Below are 23226 nucleotides of genomic sequence, written 5' to 3' on the forward strand. Positions count from 1 at the left end.
TTGAAAACATACCTAATATGACTATAAGTTTGATTATTATAGATGACTACTAACCTGCATTTTTTTTTTTTTTTTTTTGGTTTTTCAAGACAGGGTTTCTCTGTGTAGCTTTCGAGCCTATCCTGGCACTCGCTCTGGAGACCAGGCTGGCCTCGAACTCACGGAGATCTGCCTGCCTCTGCCTCCCAAGTGCTGGGATTAATGGCATGGGCCACCAACACCCGGCCTAACCTGCATTTTTAAATTTTATGTTACATTTTTAAGTAAGCTGCATAAGCACAGTACCCCCAAACAAGAGTAGAAACATACATACAGTATAACAAAAATAATTTTAAATTTGTATCAACATACCAAAACTTATACCAACATAAAATAGAGACTAGTAGTACTCAAAGTAGACTCAACAATCCACCCTTTTATCTCATCATTTTTATATTATATCCACGTTTTTCCCTTTAGAAAGAAATCCTTGAATCTAGTCTCTCTCAATTAACTCTCCTCCTGGCCATGCCCGATGACAACTTGTACCCAGTCCCTCTAAATAATGACAAACATCCATAACCCACTGAACAACAAAAGACTACCCATCCTACCTCTTGGGAATGTGGGCATTGTGTTCCCTAGACTACTTCCTGTTGCTGGGGGTGATGGCATCTTTAGGTGACCCTGAGAAAATTAGAATAATGGTAAAGCCCTGGGAGAGCTATCATTTGTTGTCCAGTTTTTGTGTAATGGGAAAGTGTAAGGCTTATCTAAAGTCTTGGCTGGAGTAGTCAGTGAGGCTGGACCATCTCAGCCAGCAACCTTGAAGCTGTCTTGGAAGCAGAACTATGAGGAAACTTCAACAGAGGCACTCTGAGAGGCTGAATCATCTGGGCCACTGGTTTTCATTGGTGTCTGGTCTCCTTCCTCTGAAAACACATAAACTTTTAAAGATAACATACATATCTTCATTAACACAAGTATGGAATGTGCAGTGTGAACAAGTCAGTTAAAGATAATGTTTTGTTCTATGTTTGATCAGGCAAAAGCCATCTGTCAACTTTATAAGGCCATTTGAACTGCCTAACCAAACTGTAATGTAAATCTCTATCCATGCCATATGAAAGGATGACTTGAAATAATAAGATATAAGGACTCTGTAGCCAACAAAATTTATCATGTCTCATCTCATCTATGAGCTGTTCCCATGTGGATAGATCAGCTTACACATCACCTGTCCTGTAGTATTTTCTTGGATTTTCCCTTATGTCTGTAGCCAAGATACTCAGGAGGTCTTCTCTGATTAAATCTCATTACTATTAACCTGGAAAGAATCTATAGCCTTTTGTTTCCTGTAGAAACAAAAGCATGACCTCTTCTGCTTTGGAATATTCCTTTACACTCTGTGAATATATGCTGCTGTGATTGGTGTAATAAGCAAGCTGGCTGGCCAATAGCTAAACAGGGTGCAGTTAGGTGGGAGAGCCAAACTGAGAATGATGGGATGAGGAGGGGCAGAGTCAGAGGAGTCGCCAGCCAGACACAGAGGAAGCAGGAGATGAACATGCCATGCTAATAAAGGTACTGTCATGTGGCAGAACATAAATAAGGCATATGGGTTAACCCAAAATGTAGAGCTAGTTAGTAATAAGCCTGAGCTATTAGCCAAACACTTATAAGTAAGATTAAGTCTCTGAGTGGTTGTTTGGAAGCAGCTGCCAAGATGGGAAAACTCTGCTTACACTCTTTTCCATAATAATACATTTTTTAACCTCCGTTTTAAAGTTACGGCATTCCTAAACTATATAGGTTGGTTTAAATCATCAGTGCCTTCTACAATCCAAATTCTCTCAACAGCTGTTGTCTGTTTATTAGCATTCAAAAAATTCAAAATTAACAAAGCACTATATAAGGTCCAAACTCCCTGTGTTATAATATTTTCCATCCTTATGTGGCTTATTCTTTTTTATTACAATTGCTTTACTTCTCTCTTTAAATACTTTATTATTTTTAAACTATTTTTATGACTGCCTATATCCATTGTTATACACACTGTAACCTGTTTAGAGTTTTTTTTTCCATCTGAGCCTGCTTTGCTGCATATCTGTAACCTTCTTGTCTACATAAGTAAAACCCTAAACCACTGTGTAGCTTAGCTCATGATGCTCTGGTGGCTCATGCATACAGGCAGTGACCAGGAGACAAGTCTCTGTAACAAGGCCTCCATCAGAGACTGTGGGAATCAGAAGCCACATTTGGCTTTGTTTTGTGTGTTTGGAACCTTTTTTTTGTTTTGTTTTGTTTTTTGTTTTTTGAGACAGGGTTTCTCTGTGTAGCTTTGGAGCCTATCCTGGCACTCGCTCTGGAGACCAGGCTGGCCTGGAACTCACAGAGATCTGCCTGCCTCTGCCTCCTGAGTGCTGGGATTAATGGCGTGGGCCCAGCTCAGAACCTTTTTTTTTTTTTTTAAGCTTCCTCAGGTCTTATGTGAATATATGTGTCCTCATGTTGGATGCCATTTGTAGTCAGATTTTTCGTTGAGACCATCGGCTCCCCAATACTGACACAGAGACTTATTACTAACTATGAAAGCTTGGCTGATACCTTAGACTTGTTTCTAACTAGCTCTTATAACTTAAATTAACCCATTTCCATTCATTTACATGTTGCCATGTGACTCATGGCTTTTACCTCTCCTCCTGCAAGTGTGTTCCCTCTGTACCCACTGGAGACTCTGCCTTTCTTCTCCCAGTGTCCTCTGTACCTGGAAATCCTGCCTAGCTATTGTCCATTCAGCTTTTTACTAAACCATTCAGAGTGGCAATCTTCACAGTGTACAAAAAGATTATTCCATAACAGATGAAAACACAGGAAAAATCTATTTTACAAGTACCACAAACCATATAAGATACTTCATTTATATCTTATTAAGATTATAATTTTATAACAATTATTATGATTTTATTATATGGTGTTATATCATTCTTATTATAGTTTTTTATGTGATTTCTATCTGTTGGATTGTTTGTTGAAAGTCTCATTGTGGAGCCCAGAATGGGCTTAAACTTCATGATTCTTCTAAGGAAGGAATTCCACAATACCCAGACAGGATTTTTGGTAAGACAGTCAAACTCAGTTCAATATGACACTTTTAAAGATTTGTTTTATTTTTAATTCTCCCTTTTCTCTCTCCCCCTCCTCCCCCTCTGGTCTGTCCCTCTCTCTCCCCCTCACCCTCCCTCTCTGCATCTCCCCTGGAGATGGAGTTATAGACATTGTGCGTTTTTTGCCATGTGGATGCTGAGAACAGAACTCCAGTCCTCTACAAGAGCAGCAAATGCTCTTAAACACTAAGTAATCTCTCCAGCCCCCAGATATGTTGTTTTTTTTTAAAAAAAAAATAGGACATTTTTGTTTTATTTTTGAGATAATATCTTCTTGTGGCAATTCTCTTGCCTTAGCCTCCCAGGTGCTGGAATTAGAGGTATAAGACACCAGGCCTGGATCATAGGAGGGAACAAACAAACAAACAAAATATGCAGGGCATGGTGGCATACACCTTTAATACCAGCACTCAGGAAGCATAGGTAGGAAAATCCCTGAGTTCAAAGCCAGCCTCATCTAATAGATCAAGTTCAAGGCTAGCTGGGTATACACAGTGAGACCCTGTCTCATTTAAAATAAAGAAGGGAGGGAATCTGCAGTGTCTTACCCTGGTCATGATTAAAGTTATCTCCTTGAAGATGGAAGAACCACAAGAATACAATAGGCTTTTATGTAGGGCAAAATAAACAGATCCAAAGGCACACCATTGCCTCCTTCCTAAAGAGCACTGATAGTGTTACTAGCTTATCATACCCATGATTTAATAGCCATGCTAATGAAGCACAAGCAAGAGGTTAAATGAATCTTTATATATGAGTTACCTGAGACCTAAAATTTATTCCCAAGTTTCTTCCAGGAAAAAAAGATGGAGAAATTCTCAAGAGTGGAGGTCTTGAGTTTGGAAAGATGGCTTCCTGGTTATGAGCACAGGCTGCTCTTCCAGAGGTCCAGGTTTGATTCCCAGCACCTACATAGTGGACCACATCTAGATAACTCCAGTTCCAAAGGATCAAACTCTTTGCTTCTGGCTTCCGTGAGCACCAGGCATACAAGTGGTGCATGGACATACATTCAGGAAAAATTTCCATACACATAAAATAAAATTTATATTAAAGAATAAATGAAGGAGATGGTTCGGTGAATAAAGTGTGTGCAGCACAAGTGTGAGGACCAGAGTTCAGATCCCCATAACCCACATTTAGAAGTCCAGGCATGTGTGTTAGCTGCCTATAATACTAGTACCCAGAATGCAGAAACAGGGGATCCCTGGGGCAAGCTGACAAGCTAATCTAGGTTATTGGCAAACTATGGCATCAACTGAGAGACCCTGCCTAAATAAATAAAATGGAGATTAATGAGTGTTGTGGGATGTCCATCAGAGAAGACTACTAAGGCACAGGTTTAAGCCAATAAAAAGTTTTTATTAGCCAACTGGGTATTTGGGATTCTAGTGAAGCCCAAACCTTTCTCCAGATGAACTTTAAAGTACAAAATCCATATCCTGGGTTGACATACTTTAGCTAACAAGAACAGTGGTCCAGAAGTGGAACTACAGAAGAAGAAGAAGAAGAAGAAGAAGAAGAAGAAGAAGAAGAAGAAGAAGAAGAAGAAGAAGAAGAAGAAGAAGAAGAAAAACAAGGTTAGTACTTATAGAGACTTTCCTAGAACTGTGAACTTTGATGGATTGGGTTTTTGTTTTCATTTTGGCTGGTGGTACTGTCTGCATACTGAATTTTATGGCCTGAATGGTACCATCTATCATGGAGTCAGTTGTGCTAAGGTCTGGGGGCCTACTAAAGTCTGGGAACCTGTTACACTGAGGAAGATACCCAATGTCAGCATCAGGACTAAAACACACACACACACACACACACACACACACACACACACACACACACACACACACACACATCCAAAAAAAAAGGTAAATATCAGGAGAGGAGAGGCAAGGCAATAGTAGAATTTGGGAGATGAAAAGCAATGGTGAAGTTCAAGACTAGTAATTTTGGAGCTTGGAAGAGTGGAAGATGGCTGCAGAGATGTAGGAGTTGTTGAGTAGGTTTGAAGAATTGTCTAACATTGGAGTTTGTGAATTCATAGCAGCATCAATCTGCCTTATTGTAAGACTTCTCCCAACAGTCCTCAGCTACTTGAATAAGCTCTGTCGTGGTTGGCACACATTAAAAAGACAAACAACAGAGAACAGAATTTATGAAAAAGTAATGAAATGCACCATAAAGGTAGACCATAAAGGAAGAGGGAAAAGAGAGAAAGCTTCTGATCTGGAAAATTATATATTTGTGTAGGTGTCAGCAGGTCCTGATAAGATCAAAGAACCACTGAAGTGGAAGCAGTTGAAGAAGCAACAAAGAGGCTGTAGTTAGTAGGAAGTTTGAATGAATGACTTTGGAGGTGGCTGACTTCATTTGAGAACAGCTGGAAGTCTGTAGCTAAATAAGGTCAAGGGTCAGTGGAGAGGAATGACTGGGAGTCTGGCACCATCACATTTCTTGTGTTTACAATTGCAGAAAATCCAAATCAAACTGGCATCATAAAAAAAATGAGTATAGTAGCCCTTGTTATTAAAATGTGAAAGGATAATTTAGCTTCTGGCACAGTTCATGGGAGGCCACTGGGATTTGGACCCTCTAGTTTTTAGCTCTGCTCTGGTCTGTGTTGGTTCCAATCTCAAACAAGTTTCTCTCCAATGGTAGAAAAACTCCAGGCTTTCATCCCCTTTGGTCCAAGACCAGCAGGAAAAAAAAATACTGAGAATCTCTTTTTCCCAGCTACTCAAACCCAACTCTTGAAACTCTTGAGCCTCTTCTTACTGGTTGAGATTCGGGTCATATTTTCATTGCTGTAATCATGGGCACAAGGTGCTGTGATTGGACATCATCTCATATCCACCTGTGTTGGCTGTACCAAGGGGCTAAAAGTCCAAACTCTCTGGAAAACATTAGCAGGGAGGGTTAGTGGATGAGCTGATTAGAGGAAATCTGAGGTGTAGTTACCACTGAACTGATGTGTGCTGGGCAGCAGAGACACACCATGTCTTGCTTTACCATGTTGAGTATGTTGTTTATGAGCTCATTCAGTCTGGTAGCAGAGCCCAGGGTGGAGAGAAATCTCATAAAGCCAGTCTCAAAAGAGGAGGCATGGCATGGTGTCAATAATTTTATGTCTGAAATGGAACTTGTAGTGTTAGTATCATGAGTGTAATTCATTTATTTATTTATGTTACATTTATTTTGTGTGTGTTTGCTAAAGGAGGGGTGTGTGTGTGTGTGTGTGTGTGTGTGTGTGTGTGTGTGTGTGTGTGTGTGTATTGCCACAGCACATGTGGGACTCCTGGGAATTGGTTCTACAGAGCTACCATCATTTGGGTCTGGGACTGGTCTAAGGTTGTCAAACTTGGTGGCAGGTGCTTTTTACCTGCTGAGCCATCTTGCTAAGCCCATGAGTATCTTGTAATAATGCTTTAGGCTAAAAGATCCTTAAAGACAAGACTTTGCATTCTTGGTACCTTCTGTTGGGCATGATACTCAATAATGTTTGTGAAGGATGGATGGATGGATGGATGGATGGATGGATGGATGATTCATGAATGGAAAAATGGACCACTTCAGTTTGAAAATATAAATATAAATAAAAATGAGTTCACACTATCTGACAGAATATGTTCAACAATCAGATGCCTTCTTGATTATTTCATGTGCATTATAAAAATGACATAGACTCTAAAACCACACAAACTTAGGTCCTGTCTCTATGTGACCTTTGTAAATCTCAGTCTCCACATAAACTGGCTGGGTGGCTTGCACCATGAAACCTGTAATCCAAGCACTTGAGAGGAGGAGGCAGGAGGATCAGGATTTCAAGGCCATCCTTGGCTACATAGGAAATTTCGATCAGAATAGGCTACATGAGACTCTGACTCAAAAAGGAATGGGTTGGGGGGAGGCAGATAGACCACAATGTTTACTTTTTAACTTATCAGGTAGGCTGGGTGTTGGTGACACATGCCTTTAATGCCAGCACTTTGGAGGCAGAGGCAGATGGATCTCTGTGAGCTCAAGGCCAGCCTGGTCTACAGAGTGAATTCCAGGACAACTCCAAAGCAATACAGAGAAACCCAGTCTCGAAAAACAAAACAAAACAAAACAAAAAACTTATCAGGTAAAATGACTTGGAGAGTCCTTGTAACTAATTTTCTTCCTGTCTGCAACAAGATATTGTCAGTAAAACCATAACTGGAGGATTGTTTGTCATCAAACAAAGGGACTTGAGCTGTGTCCTTAATGCAGTGACAGCCCAACCACTGGAAAATACTTGAAGGAAAAATGCTGTGTTCTTAGAGTCACAAGGCAGAAGTCTGATTCTGGTGGTCCCAATGGACCAGGCTCAGCCACTTTCCCAAATGACCAAAGAGGTGTAATAGTAACAGAAGCAGAAAATGAATTTGTTTAGCATACAGGAAGCGAAAATGGGGACCCACATCCTAGGCTTGCCTGTGAGATAGCGAGAACTTTGGGGTTTCTAAGAAAGGAACAAAACTGGTCTGGGTGATCGTTATCTCAGGAGTGTCATGAGGAGCCAGGTTGGTGACAAGAAAACTGCTGCCTCCAGAGTGGTTTTGACTCTTATTGCAGTGTGCTTATTGTTCAGACCTGTTTTCTTGGAACCCACAGTAACTTGCAAGAAAAAATGACACAGAAAAAGAGCAAGTCAGACAGAGAACAACAGTTAGTTAAACCACTGCACCTTCTTTTGGGATTAAAACAATGACTAGAAACTTCTAGAAGTTTCTCTGGTGGCCTGAAGCATCACGTCTTAAAGCTAGAAGCTACCTTCTTTCTGCCAGCTCCTTCATGATGGTGTCTGAGTCTGGGTGTCGGGGGGGACAGCCTATGATATAGATGGAGTGGCTGAGCATAGACACTTGTCTGCACTTTGACCAAATGTGGGTTCCTGCATTAGCTACACCCTCTTCACCAAGAAGCTTCTCTGATGAGGTCTGGGAGCTGCACTGATCTACAGGTACAGAGACACTAATTTAGAAGGGTTTCATAGTATGCTTATTTGGCAGAATAACAGAGGTAGGTTTGGGGGGAACTGTAGTGTTTTGCTTTGTTTTTCAAGACAAAACAGGACCACAGCAGTGATGAAGTCAAAGCAACTGTGGTTGCCTAAAGAAGACATAGTTAACACTAGGTTGCAAGAGAAGGGGGCTCACAAGCTGGAGATATTGACAGCTGAGGGAGAACCAGTTTTCTTTGGGAATGTGGCCTCTGGTGGGTTGAACATGTTCCAGCAGACGGCTCAACATGAATGAGTATATGGATAGCACAAATTGGGCTTGGTGGGTTATAAAAAAGGTGGGAGTGGACTGAAGAGATAACTCAGAAGTTTAGAGCAAGGACACCACCCTTGGCTTCCTGCACCAACAGTCAGGCTTCTCACAACCACCTGGAATCCCAGTTCTAGAGACCCTAGTACCTCTGGGCCCCTCAGGCATCTGTACTCAGGTGCACATGCCCCTGCAGAGGCACACACACACACACATACATAGTTAAAGGTAAAAAGTAGCCAGGCGGTGGTGGTGCACGCCTTTAATCCCAGCACTCAGGAGACAGAGGCAGAGACTGGCGGATCTCTGTGAGTTCGAGACCAGCCTGGTCTACAAGAGCTAGTTCCAGGACAGCCTCCAAAGCTACAGAGAAACCCTGTCTCGAAAAACGGAAAAAAAAAAAGGGTAAAAAGTAAATCTTAAAAAAAGAGAACATGAAGTTGGGAGGAGATGAGGGCTGGGGTGTAACTGGGAGGAGTCAGGAGTGAATATGATCAAAATACATTGCAGTATGTGTGAAATTCTCAAAAACAAAAGCTAAACCACATACAGAAAAGGCTGGTGGTGGACGATTTGTTGATTATGTTGATTACTATAGCCCTTCAGGTATTAACAGTATCTCAGTTACTCTTGGTATCTTCAGCCCTGCAGGGGTGGGAGGCTACCAGTTTTAGGAGAGCAGTTCTTTAATACAGATTTGAGCAGGAAAATGACCTAGAGTTTAAAGTGGCCAGTGGGTCGAGGCAATATGAATGCAGAGATGCCAAGTTTCCATCCTTGTTTTTAGCTGTCCATTGAGTATCTGGCAGCCCAAGTGAAGAGACAGCAAAAGAGCAGCTAAATCCCTGTTACGCTTGGATTATCACTGCCAAGATCTGCCTGTCTTCTTGGGTGAGTTTGCATTTCTTTCTTTGTTGTGTTTTATATATGTCTAAATTTTAATACGTTTATTGAGCGTGTGCATGCCACAGTGTGGATGTAGAGGTCAGAGGACAAGTTATGAGAGTTGGTTCTCTCCTTCCATCATGTGAAGCTAGGAGTAGAGCTCAGCTTGTCAGTCTTGCCAAGCATCCTTACCAGCTGATGTACCTCACAGGTCCTATTCTATTATATACTTATGATTCACAGGATATCTTATTTCCTTATTTTTAATTTTTGGGGGGTTGAAAGGCTTATCTCAGCCCCCAAAGCACTGGTAATAAAAAGAACATCCCTGTCTTGCATATCAGCTGTGAGGAGTTTCCTATTCTTTCTTTGTTTTGTTTTGACTTAGCTTGGCTTGGTTTGGTTTTGGGGTTTGGATTTTTTTTGTTTTTTTTTTTGTTTGTTTGTTTGTTTGTTTGTTTGTTTTGTTTCCAAGACAGAGTTTCTCTGTGTAACAGCCCTGACTGTCCTGAAACTCACTCTGTAGACCAGGCTGGCCTTGAACTTACAGAGATCTGTCTGCCTCTGCCTCTGCCTCTGCCTCTGCCTCTGCCTCTGCCTCTGCCTCTGCCTCTGCCTCTACCTCTGCCTCTGCCTCTGCCTCTGCCTCTGCCTCTGCCTCCCCAGTGCTGGGATCAAAGGTGTGCATCACCACACCTGTGGAGGGCTTTTCTATTACTCCAGGCCAGGTCAAATGGTTCAGCTCCTTAGTCCTGTAGCCTGTGAAAGCCAGATCCTGTCCCATACATCAGCCCACCTGTAGGACACATGTGTGCTTCCAGACCCCTCTACCGCCCCCTTCTCTGTGGTCCTTGCTCTGCTTTGTGCCAGTTCATGTGGGAATCACAGATTCTCCACCAGATAACAAAGACTCTTGCACTGGTCATTCATGAGAAGGGGAAGGTGTCAACATGATCCCAGAGGAGACAGTGGACTGTCTGAAATCTCCACCAGCTGTCTTTATTAGTTTATTTTGACCCCCTGAGTTTAATTATGGCTGCTGACATGAGCAGGAGTGGGTCTCATTTACTGAAACACTGGCAACTTGAAAACACTAAAACACAACATATACTTGGATGGAACTGTCAAAGAATGGGGGAAAAAAAGGGGGGACAGAAACTGAGGGAACACCCTTAAAAAGGGGACATGCTAATTCTTATATATGTTACTTAAAGGGTTAGAAGAAATTGTATTTTTTATTTTTCCTATAGATACCTTTTAAAGGTTTATAGTGCGAGTGCGTGTGTGTGTGTGTGTGTGTGTGTGTGTGTGTGTGTGTGTGTGTGTGTGTGTGTGTGCTCATGCCACAGCACGTTTGTGGAAGTTAGTGGACAGCTTAAGGGAGAAAGTTCTCTCTTCTCTGTTCCCATGTAAAACAAATTTGAGGCCATTTATTAAGGTAACAAAAGTATTTCCCATTTGATTATAAAGCACCAGCGATGTAAATTCCATTAGGGAGCTTTCCACCACAACTCTTGTTCATTTCTGCAAATTCACCACTGAGCAATAGGAATTCCCATGCTGGCAACATTGTTTCTGCATCTCTCCATTCTATTGTTAGTTGAGAAAACATCTCCAGATGGATTGCAGCATTCTCTCCACAGCTGTAGGCTTTCAAAGACCTGATGCTAAATACTGGCTTTCTGTGTGAGCTTGTGCAAATTTCCTTCAATATCTCTGATTTCAGCCCATAGACTTCCTGGGACAATTAACTGAGTTCAATAATAAAATGTGCTTAGTATATGGTCAGAGTTCAGTAAATGTTAGGTGTCACCTTTTGTGGGTAAGGGTAGGGCTGAGAGTGTAGCTCAATTGGTAGAGTGCTCACCTCGAATGCACAAAGCTCTGGGTTCCACTCCTAGCATCTCATGAACCCAGCATGCATCCTATAATTCCATCACAAGGTAGAAGCAGGAGGACTAGAACTTCGAGGTCATGCTTGGTGTCACGGTGAGTCTGGGGCTGGCCTAGGCTACATGAGATCGTGGGTTAGTATACTTTTATTCATATAGAGATAATAAATTTAACTTTCTCTGTCATGAAGCCAGATATGGGCTACAGATTAGATTCCAGAGCAATCCTCACAGCTGATATGCAAGGCAGTGGTGTTCACTTTTTTGCTAGTGCTTTAGAAGTGGAGGGAAACCTTTCCCGGAAAATCTGGACACAAGGAAATTAAGATAGCCTGTGAAAGATACTAAATCTTGATGTGGCCAAGAGTTGAGGCTCAACTTGCAGGTAGTCTGGGTCACATAAGAGGGCCAGATACGACTTCAGTTGGACCCAGCATTCAGAGATGAAGAGGAGGTAGGGACAGAGTGAGAACATAATCCAACCCACAGTAGTCTAAATTGAGACAGGCGTCATTGGACCTGAGAGACTAGATTATTTCTAGAACAGAAGGTTCAGTTCATAAGCTTGGAGGACCCCAAGGCTGGCTAGCACCCAGCTTTTCCTAAGTCTGATGTGAATCTCTCAGAGTCACTTTACATTTCACAAGGGGATGGAAAGAGCTGAGAACCCATAAGCCTGCCAGAGATTGAGCAAGGTTGCCTCCTGCTGTCTTCAGCACCAAGAATAGACTCCTTTGATGGGATGGCCCGAGCGGTCCTTCTGGTTGTACCATCACTGATTGCAGAACTCTCCATCCCTGGCGTTTCTGCCATGTATGGGAACAGGTTGTTGAAGCCTTGGAAAAATATGTTAGGAATGGAGCAGGAGAGTCAGGTGTGGGTTGGTGAAAACAGGCTAAGGTAGGAGGGGGCGGGTGGGGGAGAAAGAGAAACAAGCTGGTGAACCAGATCCACAGGTACCTCTCGCAAAGGGGGCTGGGTACACCTTTCTCTTTGCAGAAGTCAGAGTTGTCTGGGTCTGGACACAAAGAAGGGGCTGAGTGGTGACAAGAGGTAGAGAGAGGACAACCCACTTAAAAACTACCAAAGGGGCACATGATTACACAAGTACTACCTGGAATCTAATCCCTACCCACTGTAGAGGCTCATCATCTATCCTTCTGGCTTTTTAGATTCTCCCAGGCAGGCTAGTGTGTTATTTTTGTAACGAATTGGTGCCAGTCATGTGACCATTATTGTGTCAGGGTTGAAGGTGGAGAGACTGTGTGATTTTTAACTATCCCAGTGGAAGAGAAAGGCCACCTTACTCTTTGGTGTATTTTGATTCTTATATCACCCTGATCCTCATTCCAGAAGCATGTACTTAAAGGAGAAAGCAGAGATCTGGGGAGTGGAAATCTTAGCCCAGGCTGGAGAGGATAGAGGCCATGAGGCAGGAAGAGCAACCACTAGGAAGCAGTAAGAGTCTCTGCTCCATCTTTACTCAACAGAACCTGCTGTCTCCAGTGAGCTCCACTGAACCCAGAGTCCATTTTTGTGCTCTGGAGGGGCATCTGGGTCTGGAAGCTGAGACTGGAGCCCAACAGGGCAGGCCGGTTCATACAGGAACTTCTCTGAGAAGCCTTTGGCCCCAACCAGCTGCCAGAGTTAACTTCTTTGAAAGTTTGCTAGTAGCTTCTTACAGTGTGAGTTCTTGTTTTATTTTTATTTTTTTAATTAATCGTGTGTGTGTGTGTGTGTGTGTGTGTTCCTGTACTACAATATGTGTGTGAAGGTCAGAGACAAACTTCCGAGTGGTTCTCTCCTTCTATGGTGTGTGTCCCAGGGATTGAACGATTGGCCATAAAGCTTGACAAGGGCAACAGGGTCTTTCCCTGCTAAACCATCTTTTATCTTTATTGTTTGTCCTTCCTTTCTTTCTTTCTTCCTTCCTTCCTTCCTTCCTTCCTTCCTTCCTTCCTTTCTCTCTCTCTCTCTCTTTTTTTTTTTGAGAGAGAGTGTCTCTTGTAACACACTATGTAACTGAGGGTGATCTTGAGTTTCTGATCCTTCTGCCTCCACTTTTTGGAAATACAGGCATGCGCCAGCATTCCTGGTTTACATAGTGCTGGAGTTAGAACCTAGAGATTTGCACACACCAAGGTTCCTCCTACTTTTGACAAAGAAAACTTGATACCTCAGAGTTATATCAAGCAGAAGCCTAGGCATCAGACCCCTGCCTAAACCTGCCTCAAAAGGAGAAAGAATTTGGAAAAGCTCCCTGGGCGGGTCCCAGAGCTGGCTCAGTCTGAGTTTCAGCACTTTGGTCCTCAGTGAAGGCAGGTTGTTGTATGGCTGGCTCTAGGATGTGTGGGGAGGGAACTGAGGCTCGCCTCGGGCTTCACTGGGCAGTCTCCAGTCTGTTCAGCCGACCCGGTGGAGGTTGGGGCGGAGCGCCACTTTTCTGATCTGGGGAGGAGGGGCCGCAGCTAGGTAAGTAAGTCCCTTGGCAGCTAGACTAGCTACTGTCACACACACTGGCCGCCCCAGCACTTCTCCCAAGGTGCACCTGAAAAGCGCTCTGGGACTAAGCCCAGATTTGGAAGCTTCTGTCTGCATACAGCAAGCCCTGACCCCTGTCGCACAGGTTACATGGGTCCCGGAGTCACCTATCCATGGGGAAGCCGGCTCTCTGGCTTCCAAATGAGGACTTGGATCGAGCCTGTGGTGGCCTCAACCCAGGTGGCCGGCTCCCTCTACGATGCAGGACTACTACTGGTGGTGAAAGAATCCTTCGCATCCAATCACACTGCCAGCCAGTCGCTCAGGGGGCATCAGGAGGACCAACAGCAGAAGGCCATCTCCAACTTCTACATCATCTACAACCTCGTGGTGGGTCTGACACCCCTACTGTCTGCCTATGGACTAGGCTGGCTCAGTGACCGCTACCACCGCAAGATCTCTATCTGCACATCAATGCTGGGCTTCCTGCTGTGCCGCATCGGACTCCTACTCAAAGTGATGCTGGACTGGCCAGTGGAGGTGATGTACGGAGCAGCGGCTCTCAGTGGGCTATGTGGGGGTTTCTCCGCTTATTGGTCCGGCGTCATGGCCCTGGGATCCCTGGGAAGCTCTGAAGGCCGCCGCTCCTTGCGCCTCATCCTCATCGATTTGGTCCTGGGCTTGGCTGGGTTCTGTGGGAGCATGGCCTCGGGGCATCTCTTCAAGCAAATGGTTGGACACTCTGCTCAAGGCCTCCTGTTAACTGCCTGCAGTGTGGGCTGTGCGGCTTTTGCCCTTTTCTACAGCCTCTTTGTGCTGAAGGTCCCTGAGTCTGTGTCCAAGCCCAACAATGTATACCCCACCGTAGATACTGTGTCTGGCATGGTGGGCACCTATCGAACCCTAGATCCAGATGAACTGGACAAGCAGAATGTATCAGGGAACCCTCTGACTTCTGGGAAAAGGAAGCCCTCCCTAACCATCATCACCCTGCTATTTGTGGGTGCCATCGTCTATGACCTGGCTGTCGTGGGCACAGTGGATGTCATGGCCCTTTTTGTGCTAAAGGAGCCTCTCAGTTGGAACCAAGTGCAGCTGGGCTATGGGATGGCTTCTGGATACATAATCTTCATCACCAGCTTCTTGGGTGTTCTAGTCTTCTCCCGCTGCTTCCGGGACACCACGATGATCATAATTGGGATGGTCTCCTTTGCGACTGGAGCCCTTCTCTTGGCCTTTGTGAAGGAGACATACATGTTCTACATTGGTAAGTCTGAGGCTTATGGAGGTAGGGCACTGCTGGCAATCTGTGTCATAGTTTATGGGTGTGGACCGGGAGTCCCATTTCAGTACAAGGGACTGAACTTGGAGTTCAGGAGGTACAAGGGAGACAGGAATGGGTTTGTCTGTTTTGTGCTGGGTGTTACCTGTGTGGCTAACTGAATCTTGCCACAGTGGTACCCATGACTCTGGGTCAAGGAGATGTAGTCAGTGGATCTTGGAATAAGTATGAAGGAAGGCTGTCAGACAGCCTTAAGTGGAGATGGGTCCATTTGACTTTAATACATTTTAAATTTTATTTATTTAATCAGAGTGGGGAGACGGGCACATTGTGACACACCTGTGATGGTCAGAGGACAGCTCGTCAGAGTTTATTTCCTCCTTCCACCATGTGGGTTCAGGGGTTGAACTCAGGTTGTCTGGCACTAAGCACTTCCCCAGTCCTCTTCTCTCTAGCTTTAAAGAGATAAGACACACAAAAAGTTCCCTAAATCATTAGGGCCAAATATAGACTTTTTAACAATACATAGAATTTCTCAATAATTGGTGCTAATGAGCTCCATTGGCTCTGCAAACGATGGAGTACATTCCCATAAGACCATGGACAGAAGTTTCCTCTGGAGGACAGAGGTCATACAACCTCTAGCAGAAAGTTCTAGAATTCATGCTGCAACAGAATTTTCTACAGCTGCTAAGTGGCCTTCGTCTGTCAACACAACGTCCACGAGCTTTGTATGTCTATTGAGCATTTGCTATGTGGCTAGGGTAAGGAAAGGCTTATTTGCTGTTAACTTATGTAGGCTGCATGTGCCTAATAGCTAAGAATTCGGAAAGAAAAAGTCTAGGTTATCAGAGAACTGCCCAGGCTGTACACCTCAGAAAGACAGCTAGCAAAACAGCAAGGTCCCATGAAGAAGGCCTTGTACGGAGAGAGGATGGAATGTCCCTCTCTCCAGTCATTCCCACCTCGTCTCTCCATCCTCCTGCCCACCTCTCTCCTTTATCTTCCTCTTTCTCTCCCCTCCCCCACCTGCATGTGGCTAGTTAATGGGGCTTTAGGGATGTGTGGCTGCTGAACTAGGGGAACTCTGTCTGAAAGAGCCAGAGATTCAGAGTCTGGGCTACTCAGGTGCTCCCAGCAGAGAAGTTTAATGCTTCCAGGTCAAGGCCAAGGGACTGGGGGTGGGGAGGGGCTGGAAGAGAGGGAAGCCTTTGCTTTGTTCTGGTCTCCTGGGTTAAAGCTGAACTCAAATGAGAATTGTTCTTACTATCTGTTACAGCTCGAGCCGTCATGCTCTTCGCACTTATCCCCATCACGACCATCCGATCAGCCATGTCCAAACTCATAAAGGACTCTTCCTACGGTGAGTGAATCTCTCCAGGATGTCCAGCCCAGGCTGTCACAGATGCTCAGAAGATCCAGAAGCAGGGCTGGAGAGATGGCTCAGTTGATAAAGTGTTTGCATGAGGTCCAAGACTGGATCTCTGGCACTCATATAAAATGCTGGTATGGAAATACATACCTGTAATCCTAGTGCTGGGGAGCCGAGGGGAGAATTCCTGGAGCTTTATGTCTACCTCTGGCCTTCATAATGCACATTATGTGCACACTTGTGTGTTCACATACACACACAAGCATACACACACATACACAAGTTCTAGAAGCATCCTCAAACTTATAAGAAGCATACTGGTTTCTATCTAGGGCAAAAAGAATGGAGAAAGCGGGGTGGGAAAAACTCATAAAGATAGTCGCTACAAGCCAGAGTCAAAGAAAGGTATTTCAGGGACATCCAGCTAGATGGAGACAAGATTCCCATCAAATGGAGCCATGGAAGCTAAAAAAGGAGCCCTTAGGTGAGCAGATCTCTGGAGCCCCCCAAGAACCAGGTAGAGGGAACAAGAAAGGGACAATAGCACATCTCTTGATAATCTTTGTCTCTTCCACAGGAAAGGTGTTTGTCATACTGCAGCAGTGTCTAGCTCTGACTGGTGTGGTGACATCCACCATATATAACAAGATCTATCAGCTCACCCTGGACAAGTTCGCTGGCACCTGCTTTGTCCTATCTTCCTTTCTCTCCTTCTTGGCAATTGTCCCAATTGGGTAAGACAGAAACTGTCTGCTGTGTGGGTTGGGGCCCTGGTGTTGACATCAACCACAGACCTCTTGTTTTGTTTTGTTTTGTTTTGTTTTGTAATTATAAGCTCTCTCTCAAAGAAGAACACAGAAATGGGGCTCCTCTCTGGCAGTTTCATAAGATGGATTTATTTATAGGGGCTTCATAGACTTCCTTACAGTTGGAGGGCCTGTTAGTAACTCACTGGAGCCATTCTAACCAAATCTTTTATTTGAATCCCTTTAGGATCCCTTGTCCCTTCCAAAGACTGTTTCTTCTCTGTGCCCTGAAGGGACTCAGTGACCATTGCACATGTGAGCTCCCCAATAAGGCCTTAGGCAACAATCCCTTGACCTCTTCCTCTGGAGGACCATCTCCTATGTGAAACAGTGATGAGCAGGCAAGCTGCTGCACAGCCAGGCACTAGCCGAGGAGTCAGCAGAATAGAAGGAAAGAAGGGTTAGTTCTGGCTTCACTAGAAATGAGTGTGAATAGCAAAGGTGTGTGTGTGTGTGAGAGAGAGAGAGAGAGAAAGAGAGAGACAGAGACAGACAGAGAGACAGAGACAGAGAGAGACAGAGAGAGATTGTGTTTTTTAATTTGGTAAGGAGCTACATTAATTTTAAAGAATTTTACTTATTTTTGTGTATATGAGTGTTTTGTCTACATGTATGTCTGTGTACCATACGTGCAGTGTACACAGAGGCCAGAAGAGGGAGATGGAATCCTCCAGAACTGAAGTTATAGATAAGTTTTGAGCCACCAACTGGGTGCTGGGAACTCAACCCAGGTCTTTTGAAAGAGCAACAAGTGTTCTTTCTGCGCCCCCTTTCTTTTTTATTTAATTTTGTCTCGAACAATACATCCTGGCCATAGCCTCTTCCTCCCTCCACTCTTCCTAGGCCCCTTCCAACCTCCCTTCTCCCCCCAATCCACTGCTACTCCATTTCCCTTCAGAAAAGAGCTGTCCTCGCAGCGATATCAACTGAACATGGGCAGCAAGTGCTCTTAACCACTAAGCCATCTCCCCAGGCCCAAGGAGCCACTTTCTTGTTTGTTGTTTATTTTGAAAGATGGTCTACAGTTGGTAGTGGCGTTCATCTTTTATCCCAGCACTCTGGAAATAGAGGCAGCAGATCTCTGAGAGACGGTTTTGCTATAAAGTTCAGCCTGGCTTCAAACTTACATCTTCCTGCCTCCATTTCCTATGTACTGGGATTGCAAGTGTGTGCCCCTATATCTGGCAGGAGCCACATTTTAAAACACAAAAGGCAGGAATGTAGTTTAATTGGTACAGTGATTGCCTAGCATGCAAAAACTTCAGTTTGCATCCCTCCCATTGTAGAAGCCAGTGTGATCCTGTGTGCACATCTGGAGGCAGAGACAGGAGGATCAGAAGTTCACTGTCATCCAGAGCTACATAATGAGTTTGAGTTTTGCCTACAGTACATGAGACCCTGACTCCAAAAAGAAAAAAACAAGGATGGTGAAATTAATTATAATAATATAGCTGATACCCAAATATCTCAACATATAATGAGCATATGCAATCAGGCAATAGGAATGTTTTACTTTTTAAAATGACCAAATCTGTGAAATCCAGTTATATATTGTTATCCTTACAGTAAATTCCATTTTGCAGACACATTTGAAGTGTTCAGTAGCTACAAGTCCCTACACCTTCCCCTGAAGTGAAATTCTCTTATACCAGTGAGTCTAGCCTTAAGAGAAATGTCTCTTTCAGGAAAGCCACAGGCTATGCCATAAGGTACAAGGAACTTAACAGTCTTACTCTTAGAGACACCAGCCTGGTTACCAGGTAGTCTTGGCAGCAGCTGCAATGACAGCAGCTGAGTAAACAATAATTGAAGGCAGTCTAGAAGGGGGCTGTAGTGAAGGCTTTTTGTTTGTTTGTTGTTGTTGCTGTTTTTTAGAATGCTCACATCGTATCATAATATAGGTTTTGGGTGGTGGTAGCATAATATAGGTCTCTGCCAGGCCTCCTGGGATAGGAGCCGCCATCATTAAGGCTGTTTGCTTTATTTGGTAGTCGAGGAACATGAGACAAAACAAAACAAAACAAAACAAAACAAAAACAAAACAAAACAAAACAAAAATCAAACACACAAGGGAATCTAGCCAAGTAGAGGGCCATGGCCAAGTCTCATATCCTAAAGTGTGGGGACTGAGCCAGGACTTTCCAACCATTAGACCCTTCCATTGGATCCAGGCTGCATGGGTCGGAATGACTTGGTGAGAGCTAGCATATCATAGACTTTTGAGGTGTCCAACTCCCTGGTCAACTGAGTAATAGATTAATAGTTTCACTCAAGTAACAATCCTCTTTCACTGAAGGCTGATGCAGTCTCTCTAACTTAAATAAATACCCCAGAACAATAGTAGGAAATAACTCTAATTAGCCAGTGTAAGTCATAAAGTTATAAACAGACCAGCAAAAGCAATGACTGGTTCCTTCTATAGTTTTGTCTGTGTTGTGCTAAGTAGGATGACTTGCCTTCTTCAAGGAGAGATTTGAGGGCACATGGAACAGGTGCCCTTGACACCTCACCCAATGCACTTGGATCCAGCCATTTGTTTCTGCACCAGTTCCTTAATCTCTCTCTCTCTCTCTCTCTCTCTCTCTCTCTCTCTCTCTCTCTCTCTCTCTCTCTGTGTGTGTGTGTGTGTGTGTGTGTGTGTGTGTTGTGTGTCGAAGTTGACTCTCTTCTCCTTATACCATGTAGGATCTGGAATTGAACTCAGGTTGTCAGGTTGACTTGGTGGCAAGTGTCCTTACCTGTTAAGCCATCTTACCAGCCCTGCACCAAATCTCTTTTAAAACATTTCATGCATGTTCAGATGCCCTTGGAGGCCAGAGGAAGGTGTTGGATCCCTTAGAGATAGAGTTACAGGCCAATACAAAACCCTTGACCTCTGGAAGCATCCTTACCTGCAGAACCATCCTGCCAGTCCTACACCAAATCTTAATTAGCCACACAGGATCTTCATGATCTTGTGTCCCAGAAGCAGGCAGAGGCTCTGGAAGCATTTGCCTGAGCAGCTGATTGGATGCTCATGTGGATCGAGCACCTACCTGCTAAGTGCTTCCTCCATTGTCCTTTAGCAGTAGAAACCCATGTACAGACAAAGCCACATTTCCACACATTGAATGACCAGTAAAGATTTCAAGATGACTGCTCTCAGGTCCCATCCCCACAGACTGAGACTCAGTTGATCCGAGGCACTTCCTGGAATAGACATTGTTTTAAAACTTGACAGGTCATTTTGAATGTACAGCTAAGATTGAACATGCATGGTATAACAGCAGTGCTTCCCTGGCCTTCCCTTGTCCTGAGGTCACTCAATGAGAATCTGAAAAATCTCTGCCAGCTACAGGTGTCTAGGCTGTTGTGCCATCAGTCATTAAGTAAAGGCAAGAGAAAAGACCTGTGGGGTCTCTAGCCTCAGAAGGAAAGGCTACATTCCAATCACAGACTGTCCCAGGAAGGTGTGCTAAAGCAGAGGAGGACACAGAAGTCAGAAGGCTTGACCAGTTACTGTTTGCATTCTCCTTCCTGATGCCAGGAGAGGTCTTTAGGCCAGAGTTGCCAACACCCTGTCTATACATGAGGGGGTGCGGGCTACCCTGTCTGGTCCTTATAACAAAGGGGAGGCATTGTCACAGCTACTGTGGGAAACTGTCTTCCTTGCCTGCTCTTTTTGACATGAACAGGGGGATGTTAAAAAAGCCTTCACGAGGCTATCTGTCTCTAAAACCTCCCCTACCCTCACACACAGGTACTCACAGGTGCTCTGTGTTGCCCAGATATGTTGTCACATATCAGATATTTACACTACAATTCACAAGAGTAGAAAAATTATGGAGTAGCAACAAAAATAATTTTATGGTTGGGGTCACCACATGAGAGCTGTATTAAATAAAGGGTGGCATCATTAAGAAGGGTGAGAGCCCCTTCTCTAGGAGGATCTGTTTAATGAATACATGCTCTGTCAAAAGGATGTGGCACTTGAGGCTGGGGCTGCAGCTCAGTTAGTACAGTGCTTACCCAACATGCATGAAGCCATGGGTTCAACCTCCAACACAGCATAAACCAGGCATGGTGGGCCATCTCTGGCATCCCAGCTCTCAGAGAGTGAAGGCAGGAGGATCAGAAGTTCCAGGCCAGCCCCAGCCTTGGGTCTTAAAATAACAAGAGTGACTGGGACTAGGAAGACAGCTTGGTAAAATGGTTGCCCTGTAAGATAAGAGTTCAGATCTCTAGCACCCATGTAAAAGCAACTGCAACCCCAGCGCTGGGGGGGGGGGGGGTGCAGACAGAAGGTCCTCAGAAGTCACCGGTAACTGATCAAGTTGAGTCAGCTGACTCTGCTTGGGATCAGTTCAGGGGAAGTCATCACTAGGCCAGAGTAAGAGGCAAAGAGATGCTAGGAAGATGGGCAGCTGTCTAGTTCACAATGTTACTTGAGACAGGGAGAGTTCTTTATCCCAGGACTGGAAGGAATCTGGAGAGTTCTCTAGAGCCAACCTTCTCACTCAGCAACATCTGATGCACCATGGAGTTATATTTTCCTTTATTGGTGACAAAGAGTGGTGGGAAATGACCCAGGCATAGGTGGAGATGAAAACCCCTCCTTTGCCTCATTCCAGCTCTCATTTTATAATTCTCTTTTGCAAATTCTTACAGCATTGTGGCCTACAAACAAGTCCCAAGGCCCCAACAAGGAGAGAGAGCAGAGAAATGAAGGAACTGAAAACACCAGTAATATCCAGGTTCTGTCCCCGAAATCCACATTCCAGCCTTCCAATGACCTTGGGTCCCTGTGGGAGGGAAAAATCACTTTCTGGGTATTGGAGAAAATCTAGTTCTTGGATGCCTCTGCAGAGCAGATGTTAGGGTCTGTGGGTACAAGCTGCTTACACAGGCATCCTAGATCCTGGAGGGGTTCAGGCTCCTTTCAGCCTTTCTCCCACCACTGTTTTAAAGACTCCAATGGAGGGATAACAAGTCACATAGGCACAGTGCTAGAAATTCCATGGAAGACTTAGCCTGCATTTCACCAGCCCAAGGGGAGTGAACATGAAATGGACATTTTATAAAAACTGACATTTTTGTATGCATGACAATAGTTTTCAAGTTAATGAAAAATCTTGAAAAAGTGAGTTTTCTTGGTTGACTGGAAACAAGAGAGCATCAAAGTGCAGGGTAGTGTTACCACTGTTGCTCTAAGGAAGCAAATATCAGGACTGGGGTGTAGCTCAGCTGGTGGAGTGCTTGCCTAGCATGCACAGAGCCCTGGCTTTCATCTTCAGCACCTCAGAAGCCAGGCATGGATGTGCACACTTGTAATCCCTACACTTGGGAGGTAGGGGCAGAAGGATCAGAAGTTCAAGGCCATCCTCAGCTGTATTGCCAGTTTGTGGCCAGCTGGGAATACATGACATCCTGCCTCAAAAAAAAAAAAAAAAAAAAAAAAAAAAAAAAACCAGCAACAACAGCAAAATTCAACAAGTACCAGTGAAATATGCAAAGGAACACTTTCAATCAATAGTTTCCAGAGTGGATGTTGGGGATGTCGAGCACCAGCTTATTCTGAGTTACTTATGCTGATTGTCCCTTTTGCTTACCAGGCAGAATCATCTCCTAATAAAATCAATATTCACAGTGTTCAGTACAAATCATTCTTTCCCTGGTGGGATCCCCCTGTAATTTCAGATGTGGCATTCTCAAACTGGAGTGAAATATAGAGAGTGTATTTAAATGTCAGGGCATTTGGACAGCTTGTATCTGATTCCCTTGCAGGAAATGATCAAAACTTGACTTGACTTCCCTCCTCCTCTTTCCCAACCTCCCTGCATCCCCCCACCCCCATCCTCTTCCTTCTGCCCTCCTTGCATCTTGAACTCTTGAGGTACCGAAGACCCTGTCCTTGGTTCTCCAAATCTGTTTCTTCCCCACAGCCCCTAGAATGTTCTCAACACAAGTCAACACCTCCAGTTCCCCAATATAACAACCCTCGTTATTTTCCCCTCACTCACCACTTAAGATTACTGTATCCTTTCTCTCTTCCCCGAATAATATAATAGCATCACCTCCATCTGCCAGGCTGC

General features: G+C 44.3%; 1 protein-coding gene across 1 annotated transcript; it reads left to right on the plus strand.

The window, feature by feature from the left end:
• Window positions 1–13845: 13845 nt before the first annotated feature.
• On the plus strand, window positions 13846–22341 carry Slc46a2 (solute carrier family 46 member 2). Its single transcript, XM_027402991.2, has 4 exons — window positions 13846–14962; window positions 16257–16340; window positions 16927–17083; window positions 21803–22341. The coding sequence occupies exons 1-4, from the start codon at window positions 13846–13848 to the stop codon at window positions 21858–21860; spliced, it is 1416 nt and encodes a 471-aa protein (XP_027258792.1). The 3' UTR covers window positions 21861–22341.
• Window positions 22342–23226: the final 885 nt, after the last annotated feature.

Source organism: Cricetulus griseus, chromosome 2 (assembly GCF_003668045.3).
Source record: "Cricetulus griseus strain 17A/GY chromosome 2, alternate assembly CriGri-PICRH-1.0, whole genome shotgun sequence".
Taxonomy (NCBI): domain Eukaryota; kingdom Metazoa; phylum Chordata; class Mammalia; order Rodentia; family Cricetidae; genus Cricetulus; species Cricetulus griseus.

Excerpts from the sequence above, each read along its gene's own strand:
- Slc46a2 (XM_027402991.2), top strand. The coding sequence starts at position 13,846 with ATGGGTCCCGGAGTCACCTATCCATGGGGAAGCCGGCTCTCTGGCTTC. Across the intron at positions 16,341-16,926 it reads CATAAAGGACTCTTCCTACG|GAAAGGTGTTTGTCATACTG; the intron begins GTGAGTGAATCT and ends TCTCTTCCACAG. Across the intron at positions 17,084-21,802 it reads TTGGCAATTGTCCCAATTGG|CATTGTGGCCTACAAACAAG; the intron begins GTAAGACAGAAA and ends AAATTCTTACAG.